Here is a 14,310-nt window from a genome sequence, read left to right as displayed (position 1 = left end):
TCACAAGGAAGCTGGCAAAGAAAAGGGGAGCTTAGACAATCTGATAGCTAATCTGATTCATTCCAGCTGTTTCTGGCTTGTTTCTACATAACTTCATTAATTTCTGGATAGCTTAATGCTTCAACAGAATTTGAGACTGATGGGATGGTTTTTCCTCCCCCTATTTGCTAAGTGAGAGGAGAAAATTCAAAACTGAAAACCAGCAGGGGGCGCCATTCTCCAGCTCATCGGGGTTTCTGGAAATTCTTAGGGCCTTGCTGAAACTCTCCTGTTTTGAAAGATTTTCAAAGAATTATATTCTTTTACGTTCCATGTTTTATATTCTCGAGCTATTACGCTCCCCCCTCCTACATGCTCTGTGGAAAGGTGGCTGTATAGGAAAGGTAAAATCAACTGAATTGGGTAATCATAATAGCAAGAGTAATTGGAAGAGGGATTTATTCTTTTAGTCCAAGGAGTCTCCAGAAGAACCGACAAAGGCCACAGCAGCCGTCTTAGTTTACGGTGGGGAAAGAGAAGAGTCTGAAGCTTCTTAAAGATTCATGGCTACACCAGAAAATAAAAGGAAATAGGGAATTTATACACTGTATTTGATGCCTCTGACATTTTTCCATAGAAAGACATATATTCTCTTTGAAGATGCCACAAAAAACCCCTTGAGCATTTTTATGCAGAGCGAAGATCTTTTGAGGTAAATAACAGACTCATAGGTCTGGAAAGGACCTCAGAGGTCAGCTAGTCCAACCCTCAGATCCAGGCAGGAGACCTAATACCATCCCAGTCTAACAGTTCTCCAGTCTGTTTTGGAAAACTTCCAGTGTTGCAGCTCTCATAATTCCCGGATGTCAGTTATTCCACTGATTGACTGTTCTCACTGTTAGGAAATTTCTCCTTCCTTCTGGGTTGGATCTCTCTTTCACAAACTTCCACCCGTTGCTTCGTGTCCTGCTGCCTTGGGCTTTGGAGAAGAGGTCCATCCCTTCTTCTCTGGGGAAGACCCTCAAGTGCTGGGAGACAGTTATTATGACACATACACCCCCTTCCCCAAATTCCTCTGTTGGACAGGCTGGGCCTCCCTAGTTCTCTCAATGGTTCTCCATCCCATTCAACCTTCCTTCATCATCTTTGTGGCTCCTCTCTGCACTCTTTCCAGGGTCTCAGCATCTTATTTGGATCGTGGAGACCAGAACTGGACCAGCAGGCAAAGAGGAGCCTCACTAGTGCAGGATAAACCAGGATGATCCTTTCTCGGGTTCTTTGATGTTGTTGCTCCTCTGTAGACACCAAGACAGCGTTGCTTTTTGGCAGCTCCACCTGATCCCCCACTGCTGAGTCTCCCCTCCCCCTCCCCCACGCCTGCGCCCTCCCCACACAGGCCCAGAGAATCCACTTGCTTTTCCCAGCCCCTCCCCCCAAGAGGCGGAACCCTGGAAGGGGATTTCCAGATAGAACTTTCGCTTTCATCTCTGGCCGGTTGCGCCTGGACGTCTGCCTAGCAACAGTGACGACATGGAGATACATTTTTTCTACTGGCTGAGCTTGCCCAATCGCCGCCTTTTCCTGGGTTGTGGCGTTGCTGGTCACACGGGGCGAGTCTTTGTTTGCCTGCGACTTTTCAGGAGAGCGGAGTGGCGGTTGAGGATCGGGTCAGGATGGCTCTGCGCTCTGCGCCCTCCTGGCTTCTGGTGCTGCTGGCCGTCGTCCTCCGGGACAGCTGCGATGGTGAGTCCCTCTGGGGCCTTCGGGGGTTCCGGCCCCTTTTTCTCTCCTCCCCTAAAAAAAGTTGATTCCCAGAAATAGAATCCTGCTTCGGTCCTCTTTCTGGTCCGCTCCCCCCCCCCCCCTCTGGCCACTTTGAGATTCGGTCCCAAAGAGTTGAGGCCTCGAGGGGATTCCGTTGCCTCTGCCCCCACCCGCCCCCAGGAGAGACCCCTCTGGGAACAGGACGAGGTGGCCCCTCCAGAGGTCAGTCAAGTCTATCTGGGCGCTCTCCCCCAAAGTGGAGGTTGTCGGAAAGTGGCGTTTGCAGGTGATCAGATCAGATCAAGAATTTCCTGGCTGCCTTTGCCCGACCCCTCCGCCTGGATCCTCTCTCCTGCATTGGGAGGGGCTTTGTGTGGTTCTTTGGGGTTTCTGGTGCTGGAAGAACCCGGATGGTTTCTGTAATCGGATCCCTGTCTTGGCAGATGCTGGTGTAGTGGATCGATCTGGGTTAAAGTTGTCCTGTGAATACAGCAGGATAAGAGTCTGGAGAAAAGCTCTTCTTAATAATCTTCCTCCTTCCTGATTGTTACTTTCTCCTGATCCCTCCCCCACATCACTTGGTCCTGAAATGAACCCCAATATCCCCAGAGCTTTTGGGGGGGACAGGCAGAGATTTGCCTCCCAAGTGGTTCCTTCTCTCATTTCTGAAGCTCCCAGTATGGGACAGTTTGCAGAATCAAAAAATGTTTACAATGTATTATTTATTCTTTGGTAATGGGGAAGGTGGGGTGTTCCTGGCTGTTTGCGATCAGAAGTTATCAATATAGCAACTTCTCAAAAGACATTTTAAAAGGTCAGCAGGAATTTAAGGATGAAATAAGCTGCTTGGAGGTAAAAGGAGAGAAGACCTCTGGGTGGGGACCATGAAATGAGCCGCTTGCTTGGACACAGACAGGCCCAAACTCACCAGCCCTTCCTGACCGGAGGCACATTCACGATTGTGAGGATGCCAAACCTATGGAAACCTGTGTTACAGTCACACCTGCCATTTCTGACTTGAGGAGGATTCAGGATTGTGAGTTACATCCACACGTTTCTCCTCTCAGGCAGACTTCAGCCTTGCTCATTGCTCAGCCCCACAAGGGAAAGAAGCGGGTTCTGGATCACGGAGGGTCCAATCTGATCCATTTGGATTCTGAAATCTCCCCAGAGCTGGAAGTGGATCTGTGGATCCCCAAAAGCTCTGAGCAGCCCCTGGGATTGTGGGGAGGAGCAGGAAGAAGGAGGCCCAGGCCTTTGCCTTGAACTGGGAAGGACCGGGAGACCATACTGGAGGGAATGGGCAGAGGGACTGTTTATTTCCTGTGTAGACGCAGGTTCTGCCCAAATAAGTCCCATGAATGATCCTGAAAGTGACCTTTAAAATCTTTGGTGCTCTGGAAGAACTTTTGCCCTGAAGAGCTTTCAGAATAGACACCAACAAAGGGGCCTTGGAGATTTCCCAGGTGTTTCTGGGGTGAGGGGAATTCTGGGAGTTGTAGTCCACACTGAAGCCCAAGTGGCTGAGTTAGAGAAACTCTCAGTTAAGACTTGAAAGTCGCAGGTGGATAATTGAAATCACCAACAGCTTCTGTACCAGAGACAAATTCCTTGTTTGTCCAATAAAGAATTCTATTCTGTTCCACTTTATATCCTATTTTATTCTTATTCCTATACACACCGTCCTCCCAAGTTGGCTGACAAAGTTCAGGATCAGCTTCAAAAGAGGAAAAGTGTCAGAGAAACTGAGATTCAGAATAAATCTGTTGCCTTTGTTGCACCTGGGAATTATGGCTTCTGACCCTAATTGGGTGGCTGGGATTCTTCATTTATTCTCCCTTGGGATCATCACAGGTTTTCTGTGCCACAGCAAGAGCACCAGCGCTTAGACTTATATAGCTAGTCCCCGACTTGCAACCATAACTGACCCCAGAATTTATGTTGCTAAGTGACAAATTTGTGCGTTTTGCCTCAGTTCATGACATTTGTTAAGGAAATCATTGTAGTTGTTAAACTAGTAACATGGTTTTTAAGTGAATCTGCTTCTCCATTGAGTGGTTGTCAGAAGTTGCAAAAGGAGATCACTTGATCCCCAGGACACTGTGACCGTGATAAATAGAATTGATGATGTGAAGAACATGGGGAGGCTACAGTGGTCGTATGTGTGAAAAATCACCATCAGTTAGTTTTTTCACTGATGTCATAACGTTAAACAGTCACTAAATGAACTTTTGGAAGTAGAGGACGACCTGTAGTCCACTTCATGGTGTTTTTAAGCCCACTCAAAGCTCTTCAAAATTTCAGCCTTTGGCCCCAACAATCTGAGTCCTCATTTTACCTGAAGGAATCGACCTTGAGCAGGTCAGGATTGAACTCCTGGCTATGGGCAGAATTGGCCTGCAATGCTGCATTCTAACCACTAGGCCTCCATGGCTCAAGGTGTGGGGTTGAGCCCCACTGAGTCCTGGGTTCAAAGCCAAGTCCTGTTTGGATGCCTGAACTCTGGGACGGGGGGATTTCCCAGTCGGGGGGGGAAAATGCTCCCCCCTTTGCCTCCCCATAACTCATAGGCAAAGAGTTTGGGTTTCCTGTAAGGATCCCACGGCCTCTGGTCTCACCCCCAATTCCCCCCTCCCTTCCCCTATTTTATAACCCCCCCCCCTTCAAATCTGCAGATATTCACAATCCATGTTGGGCCTCACTGAAGTCAGAATGTTTTTTTCTTTCTCTTGGGGGGACCAGATGGGGATGGAGCCCCCCTTCTTCCTGTGGGGCCCCTGCAGCCTCCTTGGGGCAGAGACTGAGCAATGCAGAAGGGGGAGGGGGTGGAGGGAGGCCCTGCTGGAAGGGGGGAAACAATTGGAGGGAAGCACATAATATTTGGGGATCCTGCTCTCTCTCTGTCTCTGCTTTCCCTTCCCTTCCTCTCTGCCCCCCAACCTCTCTGCCCCCAACCTCTCTGTCCCCCCAACCTCTCTGTCCCCCCAACCTCTCTGTCCCCCCAACCTCTCTGTCCCCCCAACCTCTCTGTCCCCCCAACCTCTCTGTCCCCCCACCTCTCTGTCCCCCTAACCTCTCTCCCCCCAACCTCTCTGTCCCCCCAACCTCTCTGTCCCCCCCAACCTCTCTGTCCCCCCAACCTCTCTGTCCCCCCAACCTCTCTGCCCCCACCTCTCTGTCCCCCTAACCTCTCTGTCCCCCCAACCTCTCTGTCCCCCCAACCTCTCTGTCCCCCCAACCTCTCTGTCCCCCCAACCTCTCTCCCCCCAACCTCTCTGTCCCCCCAACCTCTCTGTCCCCCCAACCTCTCTGCCCCCCACCTCTCTGCCCCCCCAACCTCTCTGTCCCCCCAACCTCTCTGTCCCCCCAACCTCTCTCCCCCCAACCTCTCTGTCCCCCCAACCTCTCTGTCCCCCCAACCTCTCTGTCTCCCCAACCTCTCTGTCCCCCTAACCTCTCTCCCCCCAACCTCTCTGTCCCCCCCAACCTCTGTCCCCCCAACCTCTCTGTCCCCCCAACCTCTCTGTCCCCCCAACCTCTCTGCCCCCCACCTCTCTGCCCCCCCAACCTCTCTGCCCCCACCTCTCTGTCCCCCTAACCTCTCTGTCCCCCCAACCTCTCTCCCCCCCACCTCTATGCCACCCCAACCTCTCTACCCCCCACCTCTCTGTCCCCCTAACCTCTTTCCCCCAACCTCTCTGTCCCCCCAACCTCTCTGTCCCCCCCAACCTCTCTGTCCCCCCAACCTCTCTGCCCCCCACCTCTCTGCCCCCCTAACCTCTCTCCCCCCCAACCTCTCTGTCCCCCAACCTCTCTGCCCCCTCAACCTCTCTACCCCCCCCAGCTCTATGCCACCCCAACCTCTCTACCCCCCACCTCTCTGTCCCCCTAACCTCTTTCCCCCAACCTCTCTGTCCCCCCAACCTCTCTGTCCCCCCAACCTCTCTGTCCCCCCAACCTCTCTGCCCCCACCTCTCTGCCCCCCTAACCTCTCTCCCCCCAACCTCTCTGTCCCCCCCAACCTCTCTCCCCCCCCACCTCTATGCCACCCCAACCTCTCTACCCCCCCACCTCTCTGTCCCCCTAACCTCTTTCCCCCAACCTCTCTGTCCCCCCAACCTCTCTCCCCCCCACCTCTATGCCACCCCAACCTCTCTACCCCCCACCTCTCTGTCCCCCTAACCTCTTTCCCCCAACCTCTCTGTCCCCCCAACCTCTCTGTCCCCCCAACCTCTCTGTCCCCCCAACCTCTCTGCCCCCCACCTCTCTGCCCCCCTAACCTCTCTCCCCCCAACCTCTCTGTCCCCCCAACCTCTCTGTCCCCCCAACCTCTCTGTCCCCCAACCTCTCTGCCCCCTCAACCTCTCTACCCCCCCCACCTCTATGCCACCCCAACCTCTCTACCCCCCACCTCTCTGTCCCCCTAACCTCTTTCCCCCAACCTCTCTGTCCCCCCAACCTCTCTGTCCCCCCAACCTCTCTGTCCCCCCAACCTCTCTGCCCCCCACCTCTCTGCCCCCCTAACCTCTCTCCCCCCAACCTCTCTGTCCCCCCAACCTCTCTGTCCCCCCAACCTCTCTGTCCCCCCAACCTCTCTGCCCCCCACCTCTCTGTCCCCCTAACCTCTCTGTCCCCCCAACCTCTCTCCCCCCAACCTCTCTGCCCCCCCAACCTCTCTATCCCCCCAACCTCTCTCTCCCCCCAACCTCTCTGTCCCCCCAACCTCTCTGTCCCCCCAACCTCTCTGTCCCCCCAACCTCTCTGTCCCCCCAACCTCTCTACCCCCCACCTCTCTGTCCCCCTAACCTCTTTCCCCCAACCTCTCTGTCCCCCCAACCTCTCTGTCCCCCCAACCTCTCTGTCCCCCCAACCTCTCTGCCCCCCACCTCTCTGCCCCCCTAACCTCTCTCCCCCCAACCTCTCTGTCCCCCCAACCTCTCTGTCCCCCCAACCTCTCTGCCCCCCACCTCTCTGTCCCCCTAACCTCTCTGTCCCCCCAACCTCTCTCCCCCCAACCTCTCTGTCCCCCCAACCTCTCTGTCCCCCCAACCTCTCTGTCCCCCCAACCTCTCTGTCCCCCCAACCTCTCTGCCCCCCACCTCTCTGCCCCCCCAACCTCTCTGCCCCCCACCTCTCTGTCCCCCTAACCTCTCTGTCCCCCCAACCTCTCTCCCCCCCAGCTCTATGCCACCCCAACCTCTCTACCCCCCCACCTCTCTGTCCCCCCTAACCTCTTTCCCCCAACCTCTCTGTCCCCCCAACCTCTCTGTCCCCCCAACCTCTCTGTCCCCCCACCTCTCTGCCCCCCTAACCTCTCTCCCCCCAACCTCTCTGTCCCCCCAACCTCTGTCCCCCCAACCTCTCTGTCCCCCCAACCTCTCTGCCCCCCACCTCTCTGTCCCCCTAACCTCTCTGTCCCCCCAACCTCTCTCCCCCCAACCTCTCTGCCCCCCCAACCTCTCTATCCCCCCAACCTCTCTCTCCCCCCAACCTCTCTGTCCCCCCAACCTCTCTGTCCCCCCAACCTCTCTGTCCCCCCAACCTCTCTACCCCCCACCTCTCTGTCCCCCTAACCTCTCTCCCCCCAACCTCTCTGCCCCCCCAACCTCTCTATCCCCCCACCTCTCTGTCCCCCTAACCTCTCTCCCCCCCCACCTCTATGCCACCCCAACCTCTCTCCCCCAACCTCTCTGTCCCCCCAACCTCTCTCTCCCCCCAACCTCTCTGTCCCCCCAACCTCTCTGTCCCCCCAACCTCTCTGCCCCCCACCTCTCTGCCCCCCCAACCTCTCTGCCCCCACCTCTCTGTCCCCCTAACCTCTCTGTCCCCCCAACCTCTCTCCCCCCCACCTCTCTGTCCCCCTAACCTCTTTCCCCCAACCTCTCTGTCCCCCCAACCTCTCTGTCCCCCCAACCTCTCTGTCCCCCCAACCTCTCTGCCCCCCACCTCTCTGCCCCCTAACCTCTCTGTCCCCCTAACCTCTCTCCCCCCAACCTCTCTAACCCCCCACCTCTCTGTCCCCCTAACCTCTATGCCACCCCCAACCTCTCTACCCCCCACCTCTCTGTCCCCCTAACCTCTTTCCCCCAACCTCTCTGTCCCCCCAACCTCTCTGTCCCCCCAACCTTTCTGTCCCCCCAACCTCTCTGTCCCCCCAACCTCTCTGCCACCCACCTCTCTCCCCCCAACCTCTCTGTCCCCCAACCTCTCTGCCCCCTCAACCTCTCTACCCCCCCCACCTCTATGCCACCCCAACCTCTCTACCCCCCACCTCTCTGTCCCCCTAACCTCTTTCCCCCAACCTCTCTGTCCCCCCAACCTCTCTGTCCCCCCAACCTCTCTGTCCCCCCAACCTCTCTGCCCCCCACCTCTCTGCCCCCCTAACCTCTCTCCCCCCAACCTCTCTGTCCCCCCAACCTCTCTGTCCCCCCAACCTCTCTGTCCCCCCAACCTCTCTGCCCCCCACCTCTCTGTCCCCTTAACCTCTCTGTCCCCCCAACCTCTCTCCCCCCCAACCTCTCTGCCCCCCCAACCTCTCTATCCCCCCAACCTCTCTCTCCCCCCCAACCTCTCTGTCCCCCCAACCTCTCTGTCCCCCCAACCTCTCTGTCCCCCCAACCTCTCTGTCCCCCCAACCTCTCTACCCCCCACCTCTCTGTCCCCCTAACCTCTTTCCCCCAACCTCTCTGTCCCCCCAACCTCTCTGTCCCCCCAACCTCTCTGCCCCCCACCTCTCTGCCCCCCTAACCTCTCTCCCCCCAACCTCTCTGTCCCCCCCAACCTCTCTGTCCCCCCAACCTCTCTGTCCCCCCAACCTCTCTGTCCCCCCAACCTCTCTGCCCCCCACCTCTCTGCCCCCCCAACCTCTCTGCCCCCACCTCTCTGTCCCCCTAACCTCTCTGTCCCCCCAACCTCTCTCCCCCCCAGCTCTATGCCACCCCAACCTCTCTACCCCCCACCTCTCTGTCCCCCTAACCTCTTTCCCCCAACCTCTCTGTCCCCCCAACCTCTCTGTCCCCCCAACCTCTCTGTCCCCCCCAACCTCTCTGCCCCCCACCTCTCTGCCCCCCTAACCTCTCTCCCCCCAACCTCTCTGTCCCCCCAACCTCTCTGTCCCCCCAACCTCTCTGTCCCCCCAACCTCTCTGCCCCCCACCTCTCTGTCCCCCTAACCTCTCTGTCCCCCCAACCTCTCTCCCCCCAACCTCTCTGCCCCCCCAACCTCTCTATCCCCCCAACCTCTCTGTCCCCCCAACCTCTCTGTCCCCCCAACCTCTCTGTCCCCCCAACCTCTCTGTCCCCCCAACCTCTCTGTCCCCCCAACCTCTCTGTCCCCCCAACCTCTCTACCCCCCACCTCTCTGTCCCCCTAACCTCTCTCCCCCCAACCTCTCTGCCCCCCCAACCTCTCTATCCCCCCACCTCTCTGTCCCCCTAACCTCTCTCCCCCCCCACCTCTCTGTCCCCCCCACCTCTCTACCCCCCCCACCTCTCTGTCCCCCTAACCCCTCTCCCCCCAAACCTCTCTGCCCCCGAACCTCTCTACCCCACACCTCTCTGTCCCCCTAACCTCTCTCCCCCCAACCTCTCTGTCCCCCAACCTCTCTACCCCCCACCTCTCTGTCCCCCTAACCTCTTTCCCCCCAACCTCTCTGCCCCCCCAACCTCTCTACCCTCCCACCTCTCTGCCCCCCCAACCTCTCTGCCCCCTAACCTCTCTCCCCCCAACCTCTCTGCCCCCCAACCTCTCTGCCCCCTAACCTTTCTCCCCCCCAACCTCTCTGCCCCCCACCTCTCTGCCCCCCCAACCTCAATGCCCCCCCACCTCTCTCCCCCAACCTCTCTGCCCCCCAACCTCTGCCCCCAACCTCTCTGCCCCCCAACCTCTCTGCACCCCAAACTCTCTACCCCTAACCTCTCGATCCCCCACCTCTCTACCCCCGCACCTCTCTGTCCCCCTAACCTCTCTCCCCCCAACCTCTCTGCCCCCCCAACCTCTCTACCCCCCACCTCTCTGTCCCCCTAACCTCTCCCCCCCAACCTCTCTGTCCCCCAACCTCTCTGTCCCCCAACCTCTCTGCCCCCCAACCTCTCTACCCCCCCACCTCTCTGCCCCCCAACCTCTCTACCCCCCAACCTCTCTGCCCCACTAACCTCTCTGCCCCCCAACCTCCCTGCCCCCCACCTCTCTCCCCAACCTCTCTGCCCCCCAACCTCTCTGCCCCCAACCTCTCTGCCCCCCAAACTCTCTGCCCCCCAAACTCTCTACCCCTAACCTCTCCACCCCCCCCCACCTCTCTGTCCCCCCACCTCTCTGTCCCCCCACCTCTCTGTCCGCCTAACCTCTCTCCCCCCAACCTCTCTGTCCCCCTAACCTCTCTCCCCCCAACCTCCCCCAACCTCTCTGCCCCCCACCTCTCTGTCCCCCTAACCTCTCTCCCCCCAACCTCTCTGCCCCCCCAACCTCTCTATCCCCCCACCTCTCTGTCCCCCTAACCTCTCTCCCCCCCACCTCTCTGTCCCCCCCACCTCTCTACCCCCCCACCTCTCTGTCCCCCTAACCCCTCTCCCCCCAAACCTCTCTGCCCCCGAATCTCTCTACCCCACACCTCTCTGTCCCCCTAACCTCTCTGTCCCCCCAACCTCTCTGCCCCCCACCTCTCTGCCCCCCTAACCTCTCTCCCCCCAACCTCTCTGTCCCCCCAACCTCTCTGTCCCCCCAACCTCTCTGTCCCCCCAACCTCTCTGTCCCCCCAACCTCTCTGCCCCCCACCTCTCTGCCCCCCCAACCTCTCTGCCCCCACCTCTCTGTCCCCCTAACCTCTCTGTCCCCCCAACCTCTCTCCCCCCCACCTCTATGCCACCCCAACCTCTCTACCCCCCACCTCTCTGTCCCCCTAACCTCTTTCCCCCAACCTCTCTGTCCCCCCAACCTCTCTGTCCCCCCAACCTCTCTGTCCCCCCAACCTCTCTGCCCCCCACCTCTCTGCCCCCCTAACCTCTCTCCCCCCAACCTCTCTGTCCCCCAACCTCTCTGCCCCCTCAACCTCTCTACCCCCCCAGCTCTATGCCACCCCAACCTCTCTACCCCCCACCTCTCTGTCCCCCTAACCTCTTTCCCCCAACCTCTCTGTCCCCCCAACCTCTCTGTCCCCCCAACCTCTCTGTCCCCCCAACCTCTCTGCCCCCCACCTCTCTGCCCCCCTAACCTCTCTCCCCCCAACCTCTCTGTCCCCCCAACCTCTCTGTCCCCCCAACCTCTCTGTCCCCCCAACCTCTCTGCCCCCCACCTCTCTGTCCCCCTAACCTCTCTGTCCCCCCAACCTCTCTCCCCCCAACCTCTCTGCCCCCCCAACCTCTCTATCCCCCCAACCTCTCTCTCCCCCCAACCTCTCTGTCCCCCCAACCTCTCTGTCCCCCCCAACCTCTCTGTCCCCCCAACCTCTCTACCCCCCACCTCTCTGTCCCCCTAACCTCTTTCCCCCAACCTCTCTGTCCCCCCCACCTCTCTGTCCCCCTAACCTCTCTCCCCCCAACCTCTCTGCCCCCCCAACCTCTCTATCCCCCCACCTCTCTGTCCCCCTAACCTCTCTCCCCCCCACCTCTCTGTCCCCCCCACCTCTCTACCCCCCCACCTCTCTGTCCCCCTAACCCCTCTCCCCCCAAACCTCTCTGCCCCCGAACCTCTCTACCCCACACCTCTCTGTCCCCCTAACCTCTCTCCCCCCAACCTCTCTGTCCCCCAACCTCTCTACCCCCCACCTCTCTGTCCCCCTAACCTCTTTCCCCCCAACCTCTCTGCCCCCCCAACCTCTCTACCCTCCCACCTCTCTGCCCCCCCAACCTCTCTGCCCCCTAACCTCTCTCCCCCCAACCTCTCTGCCCCCCAACCTCTCTGCCCCCTAACCTTTCTCCCCCCAACCTCTCTGCCCCCCCACCTCTCTGCCCCCCACCTCTCTGCCCCCCCAACCTCAATGCCCCCCCACCTCTCTCCCCCAACCTCTCTGCCCCCCAACCTCTGCCCCCAACCTCTCTGCCCCCCAACCTCTCTGCACCCCAAACTCTCTACCCCTAACCTCTCGATCCCCCACCTCTCTACCCCCGCACCTCTCTGTCCCCCTAACCTCTCTCCCCCCAACCTCTCTGCCCCCCCAACCTCTCTACCCCCCACCTCTCTGTCCCCCTAACCTCTCCCCCCCAACCTCTCTGTCCCCCAACCTCTCTGTCCCCCAACCTCTCTGCCCCCCAACCTCTCTACCACCCCACCTCTCTGCCCCCCAACCTCTCTACCCCCCAACCTCTCTGCCCCACTAACCTCTCTGCCCCCCAACCTCCCTGCCCCCCACCTCTCTCCCCAACCTCTCTGCCCCCCAACCTCTCTGCCCCCAACCTCTCTGCCCCCCAAACTCTCTGCCCCCCAAACTCTCTACCCCTAACCTCTCTACCCCCCCACCTCTCTGTCCCCCCACCTCTCTGTCCCCCCACCTCTCTGTCCGCCTAACCTCTCTCCCCCCAACCTCTCTGTCCCCCTAACCTCTCTCCCCCCAACCTCCCCCAACCTCTCTGCCCCCCACCTCTCTGTCCCCCTAACCTCTCTCCCCCCAACCTCTCTGCCCCCCAACCTCTCTATCCCCCCACCTCTCTGTCCCCCTAACCTCTCTCCCCCCCCACCTCTCTGTCCCCCCCCACCTCTCTACCCCCCCCACCTCTCTGTCCCCCTAACCCCTCTCCCCCCAAACCTCTCTGCCCCCGAACCTCTCTACCCCACACCTCTCTGTCCCCCTAACCTCTCTCCCCCCAACCTCTCTGTCCCCCAACCTCTCTACCCCCATCTCTCTGTCCCCCTAACCTCTTTCCCCCCAACCTCTCTGCCCCCCCAACCTCTCTACCCTCCCACCTCTCTGCCCCCCCAACCTCTCTGCCCCCTAACCTCTCTCCCCCCAACCTCTCTGCCCCCCAACCTCTCTGCCCCCCCACCTCTCTGCCCCCCACCTCTCTGCCCCCCCAACCTCAATGCCCCCCCACCTCTCTCCCCCAACCTCTCTGCCCCCCAACCTCTGCCCCCAACCTCTCTGCCCCCCAACCTCTCTGCACCCCAATCTCTCTACCCCTAACCTCTCGATCCCCCACCTCTCTACCCCCGCACCTCTCTGTCCCCCTAACCTCTCTCCCCCCAACCTCTCTGCCCCTTTAACCTCTCTCCCCCCAACCTCTCTGCCCCCCCAACCTCTCTATCACCCCACCTCTCTGTCCCCCTAACCTCTCTCCCCCCCACCTCTCTGTCCCCCCCACCTCTCTACCCCCCCACCTCTCTGTCCCCCTAACCCCTCTCCCCCCAAACCTCTCTGCCCCCGAACCTCTCTACCCCACACCTCTCTGTCCCCCTAACCTCTCTCCCCCCAACCTCTCTGTCCCCCAACCTCTCTACCCCCCACCTCTCTGTCCCCCTAACCTCTTTCCCCCCAACCTCTCTGCCCCCCCAACCTCTCTACCCTCCCACCTCTCTGCCCCCCCAACCTCTCTGCCCCCTAACCTCTCTCCCCCCAACCTCTCTGCCCCCCAACCTCTCTGCCCCCCACCTCTCTGCCCCCCACCTCTCTGCCCCCCCAACCTCAATGCCCCCCCACCTCTCTCCCCCAACCTCTCTGCCCCCCAACCTCTGCCCCCAACCTCTCTGCCCCCCAACCTCTCTGCACCCCAAACTCTCTACCCCTAACCTCTCGATCCCCCACCTCTCTACCCCCGCACCTCTCTGTCCCCCTAACCTCTCTCCCCCCAACCTCTCTGCCCCCCCAACCTCTCTACCCCCACCTCTCTGTCCCCCTAACCTCTCCCCCCCAACCTCTCTGTCCCCCAACCTCTCTGTCCCCCAACCTCTCTGCCCCCCCACCTCTCTACCCCCCACCTCTCTGCCCCCCAACCTCTCTACCCCCCAACCTCTCTGCCCCACTAACCTCTCTGCCCCCCAACCTCCCTGCCCCCCACCTCTCTCCCCAACCTCTCTGCCCCCCAACCTCCCTGCCCCCAACCTCTCTGCCCCCCAAACTCTCTACCCCTAACCTCTCTACACCCCCACCTCTCTGTCCCCCCACCTCTCTGTCCCCCCACCTCTCTGTCCGCCTAACCTCTCTCCCCCCAACCTCTCTGTCCCCCTAACCTCTCTCCCCCCAACCTCCCCCAACCTCTATACCCCCCCACCTCTCTGTCCCCCTAACCTCTTTCCCCCCCACCTCTCTGCCCCCCCAACCTCTCTACCCCCCCACCTCTCTGCCCCCCAACCTCTCTGCCCCCCTAACCTCTCTCCCCCCAACCTCTCTGCCCCAACCTCTCTGCCCCCTAACCTTTCTCTCCCCAACCTCTCTGCCCCCCCACCTCTCTGCCCCCCCACCTCTCTGCCCCCCCACCTCTCTGCCCCCCACCTCTCTGCCCCCCACCTCTCTGCCCCCCCACCTCTCTGCCCCCTCAACCACTGCCTCCACCTCTCTACCCCCCAACCACTGCCCCACTAACCTCTCTGCCCCCCAACCTCCCTGCCCCCCCACCTCTCTCCCCCAACCTCTCTGCCCCCC

General features: G+C 59.9%; 1 protein-coding gene across 1 annotated transcript in view; it reads left to right on the top strand.

Moving 5' to 3' along the window:
• The first annotated feature begins 1,568 nt into the window (after positions 1-1,568).
• Positions 1,569-14,310, top strand: part of LOC139159727 (class I histocompatibility antigen, F10 alpha chain-like) — a 33,732-nt gene continuing 20,990 nt past the window's right edge. The window contains exon 1 of the mRNA XM_070737085.1: positions 1,569-1,722. Coding sequence (XP_070593186.1) covers positions 1,653-1,722 — 70 coding nt within the window. The 5' untranslated portion in view covers positions 1,569-1,652. The remainder of the gene's footprint in view (positions 1,723-14,310) is intronic.

The sequence above is a fragment of the Erythrolamprus reginae genome, chromosome 2 (assembly GCF_031021105.1).
Source record: "Erythrolamprus reginae isolate rEryReg1 chromosome 2, rEryReg1.hap1, whole genome shotgun sequence".
Lineage (NCBI taxonomy): Eukaryota > Metazoa > Chordata > Lepidosauria > Squamata > Dipsadidae > Erythrolamprus > Erythrolamprus reginae.
The sequence above is the reverse complement of the archived record's forward strand: the minus strand, read 5'-3'. Positions and strand labels throughout refer to the sequence as shown.